The sequence below is a fragment of the Oculina patagonica genome, chromosome 14 (assembly GCF_052425735.1).
Source record: "Oculina patagonica isolate OP01 chromosome 14, crgOcupat, whole genome shotgun sequence".
Lineage (NCBI taxonomy): Eukaryota > Metazoa > Cnidaria > Anthozoa > Scleractinia > Oculinidae > Oculina > Oculina patagonica.
The window spans coordinates 12,432,845-12,456,116 of NC_135771.1; the positions used below are offsets into that span (position 1 = coordinate 12,432,845).

Below are 23,272 nucleotides of genomic sequence, written 5' to 3' on the forward strand. Positions count from 1 at the left end.
GCAGGACGATATGTCAGACTTAAACTTGTACACCTAATGGCATAATGCACTGGCCAAACGCTAACGCAAGTCGACACAAGTAGTCGCAAGTTGAACTTGCGTACAGACTTGCGTTGGGTGGCCAAACGGACACGCAAGATTAGCTAGTCGCAAGTACACGCAAGTTTGCAAAAAAAAAAAAGCCATGTAAAATGCTACGCGCTGCAATTCAATATTTGAAGTAAACTGCAAAAATTGTGTTGACTTGCGTCGGGTGGCCAAACAGTGGAGAACTTGCGTTGACTTGCGTGCAAATTTGATTCCGACCAAAGTGAACGCAAGTCAACGCAAGTGAGCGCAATTCCTGGCAAACGGAGACGCAAGTAGACGCAAGTTGGCCAGGGCTTAACACTTAATAAGGAACGCAATCACTAGATTTTCTGGAGCACGTTGTGTTTAATTTGTTGTAACAGTGATTAACCGCGGTACCCCATTTTTTTAATGTCTCCTTTGTTTAGTACCGGGTGCTGCTCCTCAGAATGTGAGCGGACATAATACTAGCTCAACTAGTATCTTAGTCAAGTGGGGTGAAGTGTCAGTAGATCAACAGCACGGTGACATTGTTAGTTACGACGTCGTTTACAAACTATCAAAGACAGGCGCAGAAGTGGAGGAGACATTGGACCCTCGTGCACGTCAAGTTGAGCTTACGAATCTGAAGAAGTATATGGAATACGGCATACAGGTGTTTGCTGCTACTGCGAAAGGTGATGGACCACGCAGTGTTCCTATTACTATCAGGACGGACCAAGACAGTAAGTAAACGCAGAATGTTTTAGTTGAATTCATGGTCTTTGCAACAATTTATGGTGTAAGAGAACCTGTGGTTAGTTACTGTGGTTATTGAAAGCAGAATAAAACGTTGGGATCGAATAATAATTTTTATTATTCGTTCTTAACACACCTAACAACTAGTCGTTATTTATTAGATTATTTCGATTTCCATCCGTTGTTTTGAATCCCAAACCTCAAAAGCTCCGTTACTCAAGATACCTGATTCATAACGATAGAACTTCGAATTAGGATTTCGTTTCTGAACCATGATCCAATCACTGCGATTCCAAATACCGTGATCCTGATCCTTGATCATACACATCTTGTTACGACCCTGATAATAACCCTGAGGTGAGCCTAAACGTATCTTCTAAAAAACCACTTTTCTGTTAAATAATATGAAACCTATGAAGATTCGACCAATACTCTTTTTATTCCAGAACCTTCCAAGGCTCCTACATTAACCTCTGTGAAGGCACTGAGCAGCACGAGCATCCAGGTAAAATGGGAGCCGGTTCCTCGAGAGTTTAGACATGGTATTATTACTAAGTACGTCATTCTCTACAAGGACGAGAAAGGAAAGGAGACAAGCGAACAGTACGCACCAGTATCTCCCTTAAAAGTGGTTGTAAATGGGCTCCGACAGTCCTCTTTATATTCAATTCGAGTTTTAGCTGCGACAGTGAAGGGCAATGGTCCAGCAAGCGATCCTAAATATACGAAAACTGACGGTAAGGGAAATATTAAAAACTATTGGTACTATAAACAGCCTTAATAGCCCGGAACACTTTCGTATCCTTTATGTTAATATTTACCTTTCATATTCTTTCATGATTTAGCTTTTAATGCCTTACCTGTAAGTGCCGGCACTAGTTCTCTTTAAATGTACGTATTGTTCATAACCTTTTCATTTACATGCATGTGTAGGTAAACGTGAGCGCTCAGCTTTGCATTTTTTTTATGAAAGTATATCAACGACAAAATTCAACACTGAGTAATTCAAGGAAAATCATGAAATCACAGATGCATAAATCCAAAACAAAATGGAACAAGGTGATTCTGTTAGTAGCATAACGCAATAAGGCATCACACAAACAGGCAGAACACAAATAGGCATCACGCAAATAGTCATAACGCATATGGGCATGCATTACGCAAAATAATGGCTTCGCAAATGTTCATCATGTCTACTCTACGTTCTTCGGAGAAATAGCTCTTCTTTTCCGATTTTCTCTTAATATAAATCGATTTTTATTTCCGGTGTTCTTTATTCCCTTAAGAGAGAAAAAGCAAACATCCAGCGCCTCATTAAAAATGTTTCGATTAAACCTGAAAAAATGACGTTTGAGAAACAACTATAACTACCCTTGGCAACAGTTCCCTTAAAAGCATTTAACTTTAAGAACTGTTAAGGGTAATGAAGGTAAGAACTATAAGCACCAACGCCGTTCAAACGTTTACAGGACGTCATTACCATCAACTTAACCCTTTTCAGACCGGAGGGGGGGGGGGGGGGTTTGAGGCCCGCGCTGACTTTGAACCCTGATAACTTTTTCAAGATTCAAACAAACGCTGCCAAACTTTCTGAGTTTTTCTAAAATTATCTGGCAACAATTTGGTAGGGTTGGATGTTGTGTCAGGAACTTGACATTACCATGGCAACGGCATTTTGACAGGCATGTTTTCCCAAATTTGTAATTTTCACGTTTGGAATTAACTTTAATGGAATTATTTTTACCTTTTTACGGTATTTAAGCACATTTTTATTGATTTTGTGCAACTTTGCAGTAATTGTGGGCGGTTTTCTAGCATTTTAGAAAAATCTTGAAATCCAAGATGGCGGATCCAAGATGGCAGCTGCTTTGACATCATGATGAAATTGTCACGTGATGTGACGTCATCATCCCACAGGACGTATACCAAAAGAAAGATGTTTGGACATACTATACATCCTATTAGTTTCATTGTGAGAGAAGGTCCAAAAAAGCCCGGTCTGAATATAGGGCCAAAGTGAAAACGAAATAGAACAGTTGTTCGTTGATAACCGAATAATACACAATATTTAGATGTTCTGTCAAAGGAAGAGATTCCATGTTTTGCAATTTAATGAGAATTGAGGATTCTTTACAAACAGTAGCTCAAGGTTAAGGCGGTCGAATTATTTGCCTGAGCACTTATAGATTGTTCGGAAAATTGCGTATTATATGATGTATATTAAGTAAAATGTTTAATGATCTTGAATGAAATGTTTTCAATCGTTAAATCTTGAATTATATGTAATCCTGATGACGACCATGTTGGGCTGTGTAGCCCATAATACATACATCACACAGATTTAAGATTAAAGGCTTGATTAACAAAAAAATTAAAAATGAGCGTTTACCAAAAGTCAAGTAGTGAAACTCGAAGAAGCTATAGATGGAATATCTCATAGACATGCATAGACGGCAACGAGTGCAGACGAATGTTTCACTCAGTTTTTATTCCGTACAAAATTGTTACATGATTTACGCTTTAAAAGTAAAGGATGAATTCAGAAGCATTTATTATTAATGTGGCATTCGGTTTGTTTAGATCCGCTCGAGCTTTGGCCTCCTTCTAGTGATGACATTGGAACAACAGAAGTGGTTGTCCCGTTTGTAAAGAAACAAGAGTTAAGTGAAGGAAAATCAGTCAGGTCAGTATTATACATCTTATGTGTGGACAGTACAGTCCAAGCGCAGCGAGAACCGGGCTGAAAATAAGACCAAGCGCCAGTAATCCCAAAGTACGGTCTTGTGTAAGTCGTGTAAGCTTGGCTATTAAAATGACAATTCAAATCTGAAAAAAAAGTTATCGTGATACGCAGAAAGTGGGAAGGACAAAAAGAAGGGGATCCTGATTTAGGACCCAACGGCTTCATTTTCCGGTTGAAAAAGGAATTAACTAACGTTAATGCTTTACAAACCAATAAAAAGTAAAAAATAAATAAATAAATGTATACGAATAAATAAATTAAAAGTATATAATTATATATACGAATCAAATGTATCTTTTTTACTGTTGCTGTAATCCATTGCACTCAGCTTTTGAGCGGAGCTCAGGAAACTTTTAATTTATTTCATGAAACGTCAAGTAAATTATTGCAATTAAGAAAATGGGTAATAATTTAATTATCTCCTCTCGAAATCATACCGGGGGAATTAGCTCAAATGGTAGAGCGCCCGCTTTGCATGCGGGAAGTACCGGGATCGATCGATACCCGGATTCTCCAGATTGATATTTTCCTTTTTTTGCCTTATGTCTAGAACATTTTTTAGTCTCGAAGTTATTCGAATGATAAGAATTTTTCAGCATGAGGTGGCAACAATGTAAAATTCCCGGGAAATGCCCAATACAATACTTTTTAAAATTGCACCGGCGATGGAGCAGTAATTGATTTAAGTTATTAAATAAACATCAATGAAATACCAGGTAATCTTTCGAAGGAAGAAATTATATCTTCACACTTGAAGATATCGATTTCGAAACGTTTTCTGACAAGTTTGCCCTGTTTCAAAGCTGATTGAACCAAAGTTGATCGGAAAATCGTCCAAAACATCATAGAGGTCATCATAATAAGTAGGTTTTTTTAGAATGAGTGAGAGAGCATGGATCCACACATCACTCATCGCAGTACCACGTCAACCAATGAGCAGTCATATCACTCTCGGATCTCCCGCCGGCCGACCCCTCGACACGACCTCAGACACATATCTCGATCCGGCTCACGAGGAGAACAGTGTGGAGAATTATCCTCGGCACCGAACGGGCAGCGAGGGGAGAAGATTGAACATATTTCATATCTCCGCGCAACATGTAATATCCTCTATTTATATAACAAACAAAATTGCGCTCGGCACTCGTGAGATATCGATTTCAACACTCGAAGATAAATTTCATATACCCGCGCAACCATGTATTATCCTTTATTTATTGACGCTCTGATTACCTTAGTCGATTATTTTTATTTAATGATGCACCTAACTATATTTATTTTATGAAATGAATATATGAAATTCATATATTTGTACTGCGGATATACATTTAAAGCAAATGAAGGATCATCGCAGTAATGTACTTAACTTAAGCAGTTGAGAAAAGCAAGCGTGAAAAAAACAATTCAGGCTTGAACGGGAATCGAACCCATGACCTCTGCGATACTAGTGCAGCGCTCTAACCAACTGAGGTATCAAGCCAACTGGGAGCTGGTCACTTGTGAGTTCGTAATAATTATACCCGTGGATGGAGAAGATATGAAATGAATATATGAAATTCATATATTTGTACTGCGGATATACATTTTAAGCAAATGAAGGATCATCGCAGTAATGTACTCAATGTGCTTTTAAAAGTTGAGTACATTACTGCGATGATCCTTCATTTGCTTAAAATATATTTAGTTTGTCGGTTAATATAGGCGAACTAAAGAATCAGTAACTTAATCCCTTGTAATTCTTGGACGCCGAAAAGAAAAAAAAGTTATTATCTTCTGATTTCTTGTAATTCACTGTGTTGTTTAACTCTTTTAGCCATTATCAAATGATTGTCATACAATTAAAAGAAGGCCAGCCTCTAGGAAAATCATCGAATGAAAAATATGTCAACGCCACGCGAAATTACGATAACCAAATAGAAGGGGAACCCTATATAACGGCTGAGTTTGCCAATGATAAGGCAAGGACAACGTTTCCTGTTGGAGATGGAAAGTACTATTCAAGAGATGGTGTGACTGACGCTAAACGAAAACGGAGAGACTCCTCATGTGAGTTGACTCTGATGTTTATGCAGTAAACATTTAAGTGCTACCGACTGGAATTTTCGAGAAAAAAAATTTCAAAACCCCGAATTTGCATTTCTTCATATTCAGTCAAAAGAAACCCTTTGGTGAACTATTTACGAAAATGACATTTAAAATTTTCAAAGGGTTTTTATATTTGAGAAAATCGGCAAAAGGTTAAAAGGCCGTTTTCGCGTCCCCGCCGCCATAAAATTTGTAATTTTTGAAAACACTCGTACGGAAGGAACGAAAATTTATCTTTGGCAGGTATGGGCACAATAACTAAAATATTGCAAAACGATGCAATAAACAATCTTTAAAGCCCGAAATTATTTGAGCATGTAACATGAAAAATAAGAAAATCCTGGTACACGAAAGAAAAAAAATAGATCGGCGTAACACTATTACTGTAAAAAAACGCGGTGAAAAACCACCCGTGAGAGAAGTAAACGCATAGTGAATTTCATGTATGACTACAAAAATGTCACGGTCCGCAAATACGATTAATTTTTTATTTTCCAGCTATTACAAAGTCACCTACTTATTATTACTTTTATATAAAAATTAAAGAAGGAAGACCGAAAATCAAAGGTATTTCGTACCGACCGCACGGAAAAAAGCCCTTCTGTTCTTGTAATCAGCCAAATTAGAGGCGGAAATTCAACTGTTCCCGAAGTTCTCCTTAATAACAATAAAAAAAAAACACTCTGGCTATAAAGCAAAAGATACTATACCACCAGCAGCAGCTTACCATACATGTCAAAAAAAAACTATCTCGGCTGGGAGCAAATACCAACACACGAAGGCGAACTCCACAGCCGTGTCAGCCGTCGTCACGCTCTCCCCTTCGCTCCACTGTTCCCAAGCTGTTTGCCTTTCTCCCTTGCAATTTTTACACAGGTTCTCTGTCTTTACTGCGGCACACAACCAATCTCGACCACCGACCCCAGACCAAAATCAAATCCATCCTGGAAGCGGGGAAAGGGAAGGTTATACGGGTGTTGGGTGGGTGTAGGGGGGGGGGGGGTAGGGGGTTTTAAAAAAAAAAACCAGCAGGCCCTAGAAAAAAAGATACCCAGTTAAACCAGTATTCATAAAGAAAAGTAAGATGAAATAAATTTCAGTAAAAGAACAGAATCACCAGACGGCAGTAGAAAGAAAAAGTTTGATATCCACTTAAAAGAATTTTGATGTCGACATATTTCCTGGGGAGGGGGAGGGAGAAAATTAAAAAAAATTAGCAATAAATTAGCAATTTCGTGCACCGCCAACAAAGAAGCCGTTAAAATTGCACCCTGAGGTATGTTGTACTGACAGCAGCGGGAACTAGCTAAGGGTTGGCCCTCAGCGTGCCCCAGCCCTCAGATACTGAGGTGGAAGAAGGAAGAGAGGTTACTTAAAAAAAAAAAAAAAACAGCGACAAAAAACCTTGTAGTAGAGAGAAGAAAAGGACCAACCTGCAGAAAAAAATTGTCGGAAATCATTTCCTGTCTCCACTTCTCAGTATTTGAAGGTTTGCCCCTTGCCTTATTGTAGGAATGGGAAATGCAAGGGCCACAAAGTGAAATTTGCACATTTTGTCGTATCTCACGTAGCTTGGAGATGCGTACAGAAGTCACTCGAGGTTATAAAAAGTAAATGCACGAGTACGACGACACTTAGTATTGGACAATTTATTAGAGCTAGTATGTGTACTAAACAGTGGCGGATCCAGACCTTTAGGTAGGTGGGGGCCCCAATCATCCTGACTGAAATTAGCTCTTAAGATGATTTTCTGTCCCGTGGGTCTCGGTTTAGCCTAAAAATAATGGGGACCAGGGCCCAATGCTTCTCCCCTGATCCGCCACTTTAATAGTTGAAGAGAAAAAGAGATATGTCCCGCATCAGCTACATTCCTGGACAAGCTCACAGGACCACAAAGAGCCCTCCTCACTTGGAACAGGAACAGCTAGTCCAAGTTCAGCAAAAGAATTGTAGCTGCCACAGTTTTGCTTCGAAGAGAGGCCTAGACCATTTCCCACACAAGGGCCGCCTAAAAAAACACACTAGATCGCTAAATTAAATAGACACTAAATCTGCTCAGAAAAATGGCTTAAATAAGTAGCCGCTAAAAATAGCAACCTTAAGGTAACGATTACTTCTGCAATTCTGTAATCTGTCAGTCACTTTGTGGGACAATAAGATCAATGACAAAATAATCCTTGATCCCCTAACCCCCCCCCCCCCCTACCCCCACCCAACACCCGTATAAAACCTTCCCCCCCGCACCAAAGGAGGAAGAAAGAGGAGGACAAAGAGTGAGGAGATGTGAATGCCGCAGAAAAAGAAGAGAAGAAGACGGGAGAAGGAGAGGGAAGTGGAGGAGGGGAGAGGGAGGGAAAGGTAGCGCAATGATGCCAACCAGCAGAATGAGTATGTTTGAATGAGTAGCGCGTAGTGGCGAGTATTTATGTGAAAAACAGAAAGACAGACACAAACCAGGTAGTACAGACAAGTCGAGGACCCCCAAAACAGCCGCATAGATCGCGACACACCCAAGAAGCGACAGGACAGCGGAACGAAGAAGAAGAGCTGAGAGTGAGAATTTGTTTTAGGGAGAAGGGAGCGGGGAGAGAGACTGGTAGAATCCCACTAAAATATATGAAAAAAAAAGTGAGGATAATTGGCTCTAAGTTGGGATGTGACGAGTACAGGAGATGCAGTCCGTGAGTGTAGATGTATAGGACCCTAAAACCAAAGGGAAATGCAGGTAAGCGACGGAGTTGACCGAAAATCCAGTCGGTAGCACTTAAATAAGCTTCTCGAAAGAAGATATTTAAAAAACCTCAAATTTATAATGGGATATTTCGGATAGTACGCGAGTACGCGACAAAGAATAACTTTTTAGAGCGATCTTTCTCCCAGATCGATTATAATTACGAAACGATCAGAACAGACTTTAATGAATTAGATCATTTGATTATAGATATTAGCATAAATTCAAACAAGCTTGAACATGTTATTTATCGTATTCTTGGGCTTCAATTTTCTCCAGCTGTTATAGCTGTTGTTGTAGTTTTCTAGCTTATTTTGAGCCAGGTTAAGCTTTGTAAATGGGATTCCCTCCTTAAATTTTAATGTCACACCATCATTCCTTTGATAAATTCAATTATGAATTTATTTGTTTTCCACAATCATTACTTTTTAATTGTTTGTTTGTTTTTTGTCTGTCTGTCTGTCTGTCTGTCTGTCTATCTGTCTGTCTTGTCTGTTCAGTGTTTGTTTTTGTTTTCTTTTTTGACTTCGGCGCCAACAGAAATTGACATTGTACATGTTGTCTTTTTGAGGTTCTAGTATCTATTATATTGGATTGATAAAGCCAATCCCAAGCATCAGAAACTCGCTACAGTTACAAAGTTATATAGCAAGCAGGAATTAAGTGATATAAATAAGAAATTCATGAAACAGCTGAAATGGAAATCGTATTTTTGTCTTTGTGTCTTTTCTTGTCTTTTTTTAGCCTTCATCGCTTATCTCAATGGAAAGCTTGATGAGAACACCAAGTATGCTGTCTTTCAGCGGTCTTTTGACCAATACGGAAATTACGAAAACGAGGGCTTCCTAAAGTTTACCACAAAGAAGGTTATAAAAGACAAGTTCCCAACAGCTCTCATGGCATTATCAATAGTTGTAGGGCTTCTTGCTGCGCTGATCCTGGTTGGTGGAATTAAAATGTGGCGTCGAAACCATAATGGTGCGTTCTACTTTAATATTTTAGTGTTCAGTAATTTTCTAATATAACATTAGCAAATCGATATGTTGTAAAGGAGATAGTTGAAGAGAGTATGACCAAAAAGATAAAGACAGTAAAAGAGGTAAAATGGTTAAGACACAAAAGAGTAAGTCTGCGTATGAGTCAAATGGCCTATCAAGCCGAAGGTTATCCCGGCTTCAGTGACATGAAGCAACTAGGAAATGTTTTTAGTCTCCACTGGATGGATGCTAGTCTATCGCAGAATTATCCCCAACATTATAAAACTTCGCCGGCACCCATTTATACATCTGGGTAGAGAAAGACACTATGAGAGTAACGTGTATTGTCCAAAAACAGAATGCAGTGCCCAAACTAGGGTTCGCACAGGGGCCACATGATCCGGGGTGCAACGTACTAACCATTAGGCCACCAGCCTCCCACATAACTCAGAAAACGTAAAAAAGAAAAAAAAAAATGCAGTAGTTAGTAAATACTTTTCTTCTCTCTTTTCTTCCTCCAGAGAACAAGATAAGCCCAAGGAATGCCGAATATGCTTCCAGACAGGAAAGTTATGAGATGTTCGGCTAATTAAACATTAAGGGAATCGACTTATGGTATCAAGCCAGTAAATGACGGCTCGACCACTTATTATAATACGATGTAGCCAATGAGGTGTATTGGCCAGACTGTATAATATGATAATGTTGTTAACTGTGTTGCCAAAATACCCCCAGGCCATTACTTTTTCTTCAAATGTTGAGTTTTATCAGAAAAGTGAGCGGGAAGACAAGTAAATAAATATATGTTGCACGTGGTAGCTGCGGTACATCCATGTATTGACTAGATTGATATTGCTAGATACATTGGTATCCTTATAAACAAACTAGGCAAAGACACACTTACATAAAGACTCGCTAATTATAAATTAAACAAAATTATAAAAAGGTTAACAAGTACGAAACGCTGACCAAATAATCACATGCAGTAACAGGCTATTAGCAACTTTTAACCAACATGTGCATATTTGTTCGACAGTTCTTTAAAGGAGACCATCGACCTATCTTGCTCATGTTTCCAAACGATCTCTAAAGTTCTTTTACTCCATTGTCTTTATAAAGGTTCTTGCGTTAAAGATAGGTAGAATCCAATGGATAATAAGAATATTACATGTTATGGCGTGTAGCAGTGTATTTGTACATTTTTATTACGGGCTATGCTGTATTTTACCGAGCCCACAAAACGAATCGATATACAGCCAACGAGTAAAACAAACGGCGATACTACACGCCAAAACATCTCAAAATTTTTCTTATTGACGTAAGCAATTAAATAAAACTCTATAAACTCTATAAAAGAAAGTCAGTAACAAAAATTAATATTTCGCGCGTGTGATAGCATTCTTGTTTTACTGTACGAATAACGACACCGTAAAATCGTCTTTCTTCTGTACAAATAAATAATCATACCAATTTCGTGGCATATAATTTTGAAGGGAAAAAGAAAAGGAAAAAGAGAAGGGAAGGAAATAGAGGTGTTCATACACAAGGGAAGTGTTGTAGACGTTATTTTCACCTCCCTTTTTGCTTGTTATCCTGTGTAAGTGATTAAAAAGTATTGATATGAATAAAAATATTAAAAATAGAAGCCGAAACTGCTGGTATCATAATTTAGCAATTAACTAACTTTTTATTCAATCCGTGCACATTTATAGAATGTAATTTGAAAAATCAGCTTGAACTTAACGGCTTTGTTTAGATTTGAATTGACAGAGTAGCTTGTCCTCTTTTGCGGAGGAAACAAGACCATTCTGAACGTGGATTATGTTTTATGTCGTCCTAGCCGGTAAACAGGAAGGTCGTTTTCAAGGCTGTGATTTTTTTTTAACGACAAAACCGTGTTTTGACATAGGTTGTGTAGGTACCTTGCGAGTTCGTTTGACTGACTTCCCGAACCTATAAGGACCCCAAGAGATAGAGTGATTTATGAATGGAGAAGGGTAAGGCGGGGGACAGGCTTGCCGAGCGGCCGATTTGGCCTTAAAACGAACACGGACTTTGGATGAGTAATTTTAGCAGTTGACCAGCTAGGAATTGTCCTGCTTAAATTCCAGACTCTCTCTGTGTTGAGGTTCACATTGTATAAACAAGTCTTAAAAGTCGGCAAAAACAACAAACTTGTGGGATTCGTCTATTGACCACGGGAGTGAAATTTTACCGCAGAAAGTGCATGTTAGTCATGCAGAAATAAAGGCAGATCCATAAATTGGCAACAAAGCAGCGTATATCTGCGGGTTTGTACACCCCTTCAATGGACAGATTGGCGGGTGCAAGGAGCATGGAGAGTTCTCTACTAGCTGTGATCGTTTCTTTCAGCAGTTACTGGTCCTCAGTTTATAATGCGGCGACGCTTTCTTTTTTGAACTGACGGATTAGTATACGAAAATTGCTTTTGGAGGACTACGAACAGTGCTTACTCACTTCCTCTACACATTCGTTCCCACTTTCATGCGGCCACGAAATGTATTTGGTATTTGGTAACTCTCTCGGACATCATTCGATCTTTGATCCAGCCTATCATATACAACTTGCCTTATTTTTGGAGTACAACTTCCTGATGAGTTACGCGCCGTCGACCTTTTTTTATGGATAGCTGGAGTCACCTTTCCTTTTTCAGTCATATCTTGGATAACGGCACATGTCCATCGTGTGTTTGGAGTTGTTAGTCTGTAGTACTTCAGGAGGCGTTTCAGCCATGGTTAGAGATAATGCGTTTGCGCTAATGAAGGACTCGCCTTCGTGTATAAAAGCAACAGTCGTGACAAATTTCCATTACAAAGAAAAAAATACATTTTATCCTGTTGCTGAGTTTTGCTAGTAATATAATTTAAGATACGAAAATAACAAAAGCACGAGGTCCTGAAGTACAGCCGTAGGAATTTCTCTACCAGTCGTTGCTCCCTTAATTAAATACCAATTGTCGAAGGTAAGTCTAGCGCCATGCAAAGAATACATATTTTAAATAATGCGTGACTAAAAAAATAAATACGTGACCGAAAAGAGTAAATTATTACCCAGAATTAGAAATGCAATCTATACCAAGCGTCAGGCTCGTCATATTACGCATTCGGATTAAAAAATTTTGGCACTTCAGCTTGACTTGTCGATAAGAAATCAACACTGAAGCCCTGTTAAACTCCGGAAAGGAGTCCAAATACATCGTGGGTATGAAGGTGGCGAACGAACTGTTTATTATCTGTATGTTATGCCTACACTCTGCCAGTAAAGGTGAGCTTTAAACTGATATATTTCATGAGCCAGCACGAGCAAGCAATTAGGTTTAGGCTGTATTCAGAAAAGCAAGTTGATTACACCGCTGTACTACTGGATTGATTGCTTCTTGATATTCGAGGGAATTTTAAGTCAGATCATGTAAAGTAAACGCAGTCCAGTGTCAGAAGTTGATCAGGTTTAGGGATAACAGAAAAGTGCATGGTTCTAGAGTGATTTGTTTTGAGAGTAAATTTGAGCAGGTCAGTTACCTTCCCGGAAATTCTTGACATTAACGCCAGCATATTAAATTTAAAAATGTTTAATCACTAAGAATGTAACCAAAGAAAAATACTAGGGTTATGCCACTAAATCATTACAGAGGGAAGAAAACGAAAAGTTTGTGATCGATGTTTAACGCGTTTTACTTTTTTAAGGACATGTTTAAGGAGATCATCGATCATCGCACTACCAGGTTCATTTATAATAGTTCAATCACCTGATTTAACCAAATTCTTCTACGTACCGTGTTTACTTTTTCAGTTAAATTGTAACAATTTTAGAGAACAATAAATGAAGGTTTTTTTTGTATAGCTTTTGAGCTGTCAATGAACGTTTTTACTGTCCCCTTTCTTTTGTTCTGTTACCAATTCATATCCGTTACCTTTGGGATGACGTGACAAAGAAACAGAATTGGACTTTAATTTTTGGATTTTTCGATATTTAAAACTGCCCCTGAGTAATATGTGTGCAGAATATTTGCAGTTGCGTAAAGAGCAAAACGAACACTTAAAAAGCAGAAAGGACTAACAAATCCTTAAGCAAAGGTAACCGTTTATGTTGTTTATCAAAGAAATTAAACATAAAGCTGTCAGTTTGATAAAAGAATCATTGTCGTTTTTCATCAGGCAGTGCGCCAGCATTTACAAAAGAGCCCCCAAACCCATTCTTTACTGCGGAAGGTAACAATATCACTCTGGAGTGGACGTACACCTTTGGAAGTGGATCATTCCGTCAGCTAGTATTTGGAAATGCTGACACACCTGTCACGGTGGAGAAATATGTTAGTGACAAAGTACCTTGGATAGCTCATGCGTACAGTGGTCGCTTACTAGTGAATGTGACAGACACATATACTTCGATTACATTTCTGAAAGTGAATAGAACGGACAGTACAGTGTATACTTTGAAAATAAGCAACAGCAACAGAGAAAGAGCTGGCAGTCAAGTGGAGATTTCAGTAGTGTGTAAGTACGAAAAGATGAGCAAACCATTATTTACAAAATGTAAATATTTTTTTTTATGTTTATTTATTTTCGCGAGGTTGTGGCTGAGTTTGAATGAGTACACGCACTTCATTTTGGTGATAAAGAGGGGTTTCATATTGTGCTCAAATAGGCTTGGATGGAGAACATTTTGAGCCTGTATTTGTTTTATAGGGTTTTGTTCAAAAAAAAGGTTAATATGGTGATGCGACGTGGAATGTTTTTTTGTGAATCTGATGGGAAAACAATCCGTGTTTTTTTTTTTTTTTTTTTTTTTTTTTTTTTTTTTTTTGCCAGTCAGTATGGGCCTGTTTAGAAGTGAAGAGGGTGATCCTTCCTTAAGCACACCTTGCCATTCACCATTCAAACTCTTTTTCCCGGGGTCATGTCAGCTTCATAAACCTTACAAGTCGCAGAGTCAGTATACCAACTGGCTTCATATGAATTACTGCACAATTAAAGGATGGATGGATGGATGGATGGATGGATGGATGGATGGATGGATGGATGGATGGATGGATGGATGGATGGATGGATGGATGGATGGATGGATGGATGGATGGATGGATGGATGGATGGATGGATGGATGGATGGATGGATGGATGGATGGATGGATGGATGGATGGATGGATGGATGGATGGATGGATGGATGGATGGATGGATGGATGGATGGATGGATGGATGGATGGATGGATGGATGGATGGATGGATGGATGGATGGATGGATGGATGAAATAAAAATGAAAACATTTTTGCATCTGGTTTCACGTTTTACACTCTCCACTTTTGTATTCTCAGCTATACCTAAGATCACTTTTCATCCACAAGATGAGACAAAAGCAGAGGGAGTTAATGTGACTTTATCTTGTAACGCTGTTGGAAATCCAGCCCCGATAATATCATGGACCAGGAATGGATTTTCTTTGAATGTGAGTGGCAATTCAAGAGTCGGTTTTTCAGGAGACAGAAAGCAGTTGACCATAACGAATGTAAGAAAGACAGACAGCGGAGAATACAGATGTGTTGCGCAAAATAGTCTTGGAAATGATACCTCTCATCCTGCTAAACTGGATGTTCGTAAGTACAACGCGTTGAAAGGTTAAAGTAACTGCAACAGACGAGGAAATCTTTCATTTCTGAAGTTTAGACAGTTCGTTTCTAATAAGCAGATTACAAGAAGTCACTTGTTTGGGAAACTGAATTAGATCTGACACCACAGTGAACTGATTTTCACTTTCCCACGCTGTCCCCTAGAAAGTTTGAAAACAAAAAACACACGAAATATTACCAGCAGTTAAGGTCATCGGGGGCATTTTAAACGATATGAGACGATTTAGCCTTTTCTCTTTTGTCCTTGACCAAAACCGCGAGTATAGCTATAGCAAGCCCTTGTTTGTAATGACGACGACGACGATGATGATGCACGAAAAAAAACACTTAGCATTATTTCCTCCAAAAAGATTTTCTCGAAGACTCCCAATACATGTTGTAAATTACATCCCAGGCCCGTAACCAGAATTTTGCATGGGGGGGGGGGGGGGTGCGTCGGAGCGCAAAATCGTGAGCTCCGCAGGCGCGATAACGTATGGGGGGGTCTGGGGTTATCCTCCCCAGGACATTTTGAAAACATAGGTTATCTGAGACAGCATTTCGTGCGTTTTGAAGACCGTTTGTTAGGAAAAAAGGCAGGTTAATGTGAAGGTAACAACGACAATAATTAAAGTTCATTTTTTAAATTCAAATCATATTTTTCGAAACAGAACCTAGAACATTTATTTAGCTAACAATGACGGCAGCACATAGTAGGAAGACAGGAATAAGATAGGTTTCTTCATTTCAGTGTCAATGGTAATTACATAAGTCAACCAGAGTCGGTTTGTCGATCTTTCAGCACTGTGGCAAGCTCCGACCTTCTTAGGTGCTTCCGAGCCCAGCAAGTACCCAGTATCCTCTTTTTTTGGTAGCGCCTGGGGGAACTTCAAACGGTTCGACTATGAAGGAAATTTAATAGGTAGAATGTATCGTTGAAATTAACCTAAAATCACACAATTTGGTCCAAAATATACCATGGTGGAACTTCAACCAAAAGGACCATATTGAATGTAAATATTCGAAGTACAGAAATACCATTCCTTTTATTTATTTATTTTAATATATTTTTTTACAATGTGCGGACTTCCATGGCTCGTGGGGCGGATTACGAAACAAAAAAGGAATATTTAAACTACTAAGACGTTTTTTAAAATTTCTCATGTAATATTGTTGCGTTTTACAGTGAATCCTGCGATCGCTACTCATCCACAAGGAGATACTGTAAGAGAAGGAGGAAACATTAATATGTATTGTAACGCTACTGGGACTCCAGAACTGACAATATCGTGGACGAGAAATGAATCTCCTATAAATACAAGTGACAATTCAAGGATCAGTTTTTCAGATGGCAATAAACTGTTGACTATAACGAATGTAAGCAGGACAGACAGCGGAGAATACCGATGTGTGGCAAAAAACAGGGTTGGAACGGATACCTCCAATGCTACTACAGTGAATGTCCTATGTAAGTACAGTGTGGTAAAAACCAAACCGCTCGTACTGTTAACGTAATTAAGAACAGTGATGAGATTTTTAAATTTTGAAACGTCTTTCCAAGCCTGGAAAAAATTATGAATGTGACCTTTCCAGCTGATGTCCGGATAACTCGTGACTGTCTGCTTGTATGGCTTTGTCTAAGAGCGTGATTAAGTTGTGTGTCAAGTTTCTGTGGGATCCCCAACTGTTTTTAAAATTCTAATCCCAAGCTCGAACTATTATTTCTGCTTACTGATTGTCACCTTTATTAATGTTTGTTTAATTAACGTACTCAATTCCCTAAACACAATCCTATTGAAATTTGAGATAACAGTTTTCAGAAGTGGGTTGCTACGTTACCACCTGTTAGTCCACACATCGAACAGTCACACGGACGGTTGTATATGATATCTGCGTTCGCACTCATGAAAGCATTTCTTCAGGGGGCTAGGTCACGATATTTAAAGTAATTTTGTTTCTTTTCGTTCAACTTCAAATTGGCAGAGTAACAGTCTTTTTTGACGGTCACACTACGAACAAAGATAATTTTCATACGAGCAAAGGTTCAGCAAAGATACATGTAAACTTCAGGCCGAGGTTTTTCAAATTTACCCAAATGCAACAGTTTTTAATCTTCTCCATATTTGCCCATCCATGCCGTTTCTAGGCTTTTCTGTGTTTCTTTTCAGCTCTTCTACAGCAGGGGGAGGCCATTATTGTGATATCTCATTTAATTCAATGGTCAGCTGGTCGGTGCTAAAATAGCCTTAAATTGTGTGACCCAGCCCCTTTTAAAGGCTGATTTCTTCACCTTTAATGCTATTTTTTCTTGGTGATAAATAAAGAATGATGATTTTCTCATAACAGATAAACCTGACATCACTGCTCATCCTAATCATCGGACACCAACAGAAGGAAAGAATGTGACTTTATCTTGTAACGCTGATGGAAATCCAGCACCGACAATATCATGGACTATTAATGGATCTCGCGTAAATACTAGTGGGAATTCTAGAATCAGTTTATCAGAAGACAAAAAGGAGTTGTTTATAACGAATTTGAGCAGGACAGACAGCGGAGAATACCGATGTGTGGCGAACAACAGCCTTGGAAATGATACCTCCAATGCTGCTGAATTGGATGTTCAATGTAAGTAAAGTTTTTTCAAAAACGAACTGATGTATAAATGGTTTACCATCGTTATTTAAAGGCTCTCGAGGCTAAACATAACAAGAAGCTGTGCACAACATGAATTCACGGCGTCTTTAACCTTTTTGGCTCGACGTTAGAGTTATTAAGCGGTTAAAGTGGAAAGACATGACACGAAATAACACGACGACGAGTAATAAGTCCCTCGAGCAATTGTCGTGAACTCATCATTTTAGTTGTTTTGCCGTTTTTTCCTCGCGAAACGCATATACGAAGAATAGTCTCTACCAACCTCGTTCCCAGGGTCTCTCTCTCCTCGCCCCCCTCTCGCTCTGGGGGGCGGGGAGAGAGAGACCCTGGGAACGAGGTTGAGTCTCTACAACGGTTAGCAAAAAACTTTTAAGCCATTTAGGTTTTCGCTTGAAAACTCTAATAACTTTTGTAAACTTTGAATTCTTTAAATATCAAATACTTGGCAAACTCAGGACTTTATTAATTAAATTTGATGATCGTAATTTTCTAAATGACAATGCAGTCAGATTTGCAGTTTCCTTACATTTGTAAGCAAGACCGCGTTAAAGACCGTGGGCGAATTGACATAATCAGGTGAAACAACGAGTGCATGTATCTGGGTCAAGTTACTATATAACGTAACTAGTTATTCCTCCCACAAACAATTACACAAAGGTACGAGTAACCAAAGCAAATACCAGCCATGTTGGAATGCTTTCCGTTAGCGTTCAATTAGATGGGGAGCAGCGCGAAAAATGGCGAGCGATAAAAATTACAGGGACCGCGCAGAGGGAGGGACTAGGGGGGTTTTAGCTCCCCCACTTTGGCGCAAAAATTGATAAAAAAATGAAATAAAATAAAAAAAATAACGAAGCAAAAAAAAGAAATGGTTAGTTCAGTCCGGTAAGGGACAAAAGTTACTGGCAAAGTAGACGAGCAGAAAAGTTAGCAACAAACATTGTCATAAATTAGTTATAAGTCGCTATAATTATCCAATAATTTTTCAGTTTAAGCCTTGTGCTAGCACAGGTTAATGTCTTTTTTATGGCTTTTTTTAGCAAGCGGACCTAGCTCTCAGGAAAACGTAATTGGTTAATTTCGATCCGAACTCATGACTGGGTTACGTTTACGAGGCGATTCCCAAACAAATTGTTCAGTTGATTGTCGAGTCCAGTTGATAGAGGTACGATAATAACAGTGCCGACCTCGATCTTTTAACAATGAGCGCGAAGTCATTTCTCCTCTTTTTATGTGTCCTGGTTTTATCTTAATCAGCGAAAAGTCGGTCTTTTAATACAATGTTTCACGGATTGGTGAGCTATGACGGTCCGATTGCTAGTTTTGTTGAGCAACGTTTTTTAATGGAACTAAAATTTAGTTTGCTATTTATAAATGCATTTCTCGCAATTTTAAAGGAATTAACATCAAAATTTTCACGTGTATATCCCCCACCCCCCGCTAACTTCGCTCACGCGTCCGTCTTTAGCACCCCCCCCCCCCCCACACACACACACACTCCAAAACTTGCTGCGCGGGCCCTGAATTAGGGAGAGTTGTGGTCGGTGTGGGGCAGAAGTGTCCTTAGTTAGTTTTTACCCTTTCCTGTACTCGACCTTGCATGCCAATTAAACACAAAATAAACAATTGCAACAGAAAAACCAATCAATCAATCAGTCAGTCAGTCAGTCAGTAACTCAGTCAATCACATCTTTAAATGAAAGCTGCAGTGTTTCGTGTCTTGTTCTGCTTTCGTGTTCATAGTGAAAACAGGTCTTCGCAGCAATTTTCCCTTTCGTAAACACGCGATGCCATTTTAAACAGTCGATGTTTTTCCTGGTAACAGTCGATACCATTTATAATGGTCGATGCCTTTCCCTGTAGGGCCTGTAACAGTCGATGCCCTTACTTTGGACCAAATCGCGTGAAATATCCACTAAAAGGTTCTTTCAAACTTCTTGAGAGTATCAGATGTTTGTTTAGAAATGTCAAGCGGTTCCAAAAATTATTTTGGTTTTCTAGTTGACGAAATATCTGCGCTTCGGTATACCGTAAAATCGTTAATAAAATGTCCTCGACACTTACAAAAATCTTGGCTCAGCCCGGAATAGTCAGGTACCCAGGAGTCCAAAATGTGACACCCATGGGGATTTTTGTCTGATTTTTGGCAACATAGCTATTTTTACTAAATCGAGTACGCTGATTTCGAAAATCAATGTTGCCAAGCTTAATTCTTGCGCTAAGATGATGTTTTGATGCATTTAATTATGACGTCATTGTCCAAATAAGGAATTTTCTTTTCTTTAGCTATTTTAAGTATAATTCATCCAGAAATTCGTTCAAAACATTATTACTATACTGTAAAAATGATTTTAAGAATTTCCTGACAGTTTTTTTTTTGTTTCTATGAATATCAAGCCGTCCAGTGAGAATTGACCACGCCCTCTCATAAAAAATTCACTTTATCACGGGTATAGTGTTAACATTTTGTTGAAAAATCAATGTGATTCTTGTATTAATAGAAAGTTGTAATTTAATTGCTCCACAAACATCAGTGATGTTTGACATACACCATAACGACTGCTTTTATCCACAACGTGAGTGGCAAGGAGAGACATGGACATCATTAAATATTCATTATCAGCGACGCGGCAAATTTGAATGCGAGAGCGCTCACAATAAGAGAAGAAAGCGTCAAAATTGGCCCAGTAGCGTTGATTAAACTTGGTTTTCTGGCTTCAAGAAGTAAACATCTACCAACCCACGCGCGGCTTTTTGAAGAGGAATGCTATATCAACATTTTAAGGCTCAAATAAACAAAATTGAACAAGTGTAATGACTGTTCTTTTGCACTTGAAAATACAGCAAAATTGGCCTATTTTGGTATGGAGGCTGTTTTCAAAAGGAAATTTCTGAAAAGTTCTGCTGATTTTCGCCAACCCACGAACGGCAAATGAAAAATTTATCCTTTTTCTACCAGAATATGTTTAAAGATTAAAAATCGGTCAACGGGAACCACTGTTCTTTTCGGTTTGAAAACTGCTAGTTGTAGTTGCGTTTGAAAATGGCGCGTCTCGAGCAAGTAGGCTATTGTTTCAAGCCTAAGACCGAATAACAATGGTCACTAAGACTAAAACAAAACCCATTCAAAAAAGCCACTCGTGTGTAAAATGATTCATAGTTGCCGCGAATTTTAAAACTGAGCTAACTGTTCCAGCTGATTTATTCGAATAGCCGACCAGATCGTGCAATGAACAACATGGAAAACGTCAGTGATCGGGAGCTCTTTTCAAAACTCTTCGAAAACCCGATCAATCCGTTACTTCTTTATATGGTTCCTCCGTTTGTTGACGTAAACAGTCCGATGTATTTCCTTCAACTTAACGGCGAAGTAATATATAACTAGCGACAAGTTCACGGGCGTCCGGAAACAGTCTTCAACTTGCTCCAATCTTTGCCCGGAAAGATCATTACTCTTCTCTATCGAACTTTCCGCAGAAAGATTGTATGAAGTTAACGCCGGTGGACGTCCATAAACTTTTCGCCATTTTCGGTTTCCTCGTTCATTGCGCGATGCTACCGGCAGTTCGAATAAATCAGATGGTGCATTGTGATCGGTTTTAAAATTCGCGGCAATTTTGAATTTGTGTGTGCTTGTAACCTTTATTCAGTTTGAACGCAGAGTCGTGACATATCACTTCGACTATGTTATCGATCGCTTCGATCGGTGACCGCACTACTGTTGCATATAGAAAATATCCTTTAATTTACTCGTCGACAGTTTTGTTCGACAAAACTCAAAAAAGAAATTTTTCTAACAGCAAAATGAAAGAGCAAATGAAAAACTATTAAGCGAAAATGGGTTATGCGTGAATGTTTGACTTTCGCGAAGCAAACGAATAAGCACTGGTGCGGTGAGTTTTATTGAAACAAAAGAAAGAAAGAATAGGCGCTGAGTTCATTGTTTAGTTTACCGCCCTAGCATGATCTAATGAGTATTGTCGCGCATTCATAGAAACCAATGAAAACAGCCCTTTCTTAGCGTCTATGAATATTAACAAGCGTCATGACAGACCTATACACTTTCTTCAACTGTAAGTAAATGTCCCGAGAACAATAGGCATTCTACGCTATGGATAATGAAGCTTAGAATTCTCTACATTCCACACAACAAAATTCGGGTTGTTCTTGTCACGGGCAAATGAGACATTGCAAAAAATTGCCAAGAAAGATCTCGTGACTCTAGAAATAAAACAAGATCTTTCGATTGGACAGACTTAGCCTGAACGATTCGTGGAATGGAGGCTACTATCTTCAGACAGAGAGGAAGAACGGGAACGGGAAGAAGGGATGGAAGACAAACTTTCGTGACCCTGTTCGCAAGAATAATCCACCTCTATTTGCCAGCCTTTATGAAGTCAAAAGTGCTGCAACTAGCCCCAAAAAGAGAAAGACTTTAAATTTGCATGGAAACCAGAGTATTCTATGTTGTCTTGTGACGGTGTATGAAGGCAGGCGCGAGATAAACATGCAAGCCATATTGTAGCATCTGAGGTGTAATGCCGGTGCCAATGTTTCTCGCAGAAATGAATCCCACAAGTGTGAAACAAGTCAATTTTAGCAGACGTTCTCAGAGAAAAGGTCAAGTGCCTAGAGTCAGTTTGTTCTTCGATGGCTTCGCCCTGGTGGCAGCATACTAATTATGGTGGCAGCTATTGGCAAACCAAAAAATGCCGCAAATGCTTTCGGTGGCTTTGTGAAATGTTACGTGAACACTGTTTTACGGAAAGGTCCTGGATACCAGAGGATCGATGTGTTACTCGATGGGAGACACTCCATAAAAGCAACGACAAGAAGTCGACGCTCCGAGAACACGGCGCGGCCTGTGAGCAGAGTCATTGAAGTACGTAAGAGAGGTTCAGTTGCGGCCGATGAAGTGGCGAGCAGTTTTGGCACTAGGAGACAACAAAGCGGACTTCGCACGGATTCTCTCAGATGAACTTATCTCGCAGGCACTGACTCTGCAATCGTAGTATATCTGGTGGTTTTTCATACGAAGTGGATTCTGCTCAGATCCTGGCCTAGATGTAGCCTTTTTGAGATCCAACCAAGAGGAAGCCGATACGAAGTCTGTTCGTTATGCAGTCAATCTTAGCGGGCATGTCGACAACATAATAGTTTCCACTCGAGGCACAGACTTGCTGTTACTTCGAATTCTCCTGGCACATCGATCGCGCTAAGCTCTCATCAACAGTGTGGGTATGGGCAGGAACTTCAGAGAATCCAACATAAATACCTTTGGAAACTCGATATATGAAAATTGTAATGGCGTCATACTTGATGCTCGCTAGCCCGTAGCTTCAGCGTGGCAAGACTACAACATTTTTCTTTCTTATTGCAACTATAGCGATTTGTTAATACAAAAATCGCATTTGTTCTTTGACAAAATAACAAAACTACACCCGTGATAAGGTTCCCGTGATAGGGTGAATTTTGTTTAAGAGGGCGTGGTCAATTGTCACTGAAGGGCTTGATTTTCACAGAAACAGCGTAAAAACTCTCAGAAAATTCTTAAAATCATTTTTACAGTACACTAGCAATGCTTTAAATGAATTTCTGGATGTATTATGCTTAAAATAGCTAAAGGAAAGAACATTCCTTATTTGGAC

General features: G+C 39.1%; 2 protein-coding genes across 5 annotated transcripts in view; both read left to right on the top strand.

The window, feature by feature from the left end:
* Positions 1-23,272, top strand: part of LOC144637456 (hemicentin-1-like) — a 211,294-nt gene that overhangs the window by 138,530 nt on the left and 49,492 nt on the right. The window contains exons 4-7 of one of the 4 annotated variants that reach the window (XM_078496513.1): positions 13,519-13,857; positions 14,676-14,954; positions 16,153-16,434; positions 17,313-17,594. The exons of the other annotated variants lie outside the window; for them this stretch is intronic. Coding sequence (XP_078352639.1) covers positions 13,519-13,857; positions 14,676-14,954; positions 16,153-16,434; positions 17,313-17,594 — 1,182 coding nt within the window. The remainder of the gene's footprint in view (positions 1-13,518; positions 13,858-14,675; positions 14,955-16,152; positions 16,435-17,312; positions 17,595-23,272) is intronic. 4 annotated transcript variants of the gene reach the window in all.
* On the top strand, positions 26-10,829 carry LOC144637475 (receptor-type tyrosine-protein phosphatase F-like). Its single transcript, XM_078496537.1, has 6 exons — positions 26-794; positions 1,254-1,544; positions 3,388-3,490; positions 5,364-5,596; positions 9,111-9,344; positions 9,865-10,829. Exons 1-6 carry the CDS (start codon positions 707-709, stop codon positions 9,930-9,932), a joined length of 1,017 nt encoding a protein of 338 aa, XP_078352663.1. The 5' UTR covers positions 26-706; the 3' UTR covers positions 9,933-10,829.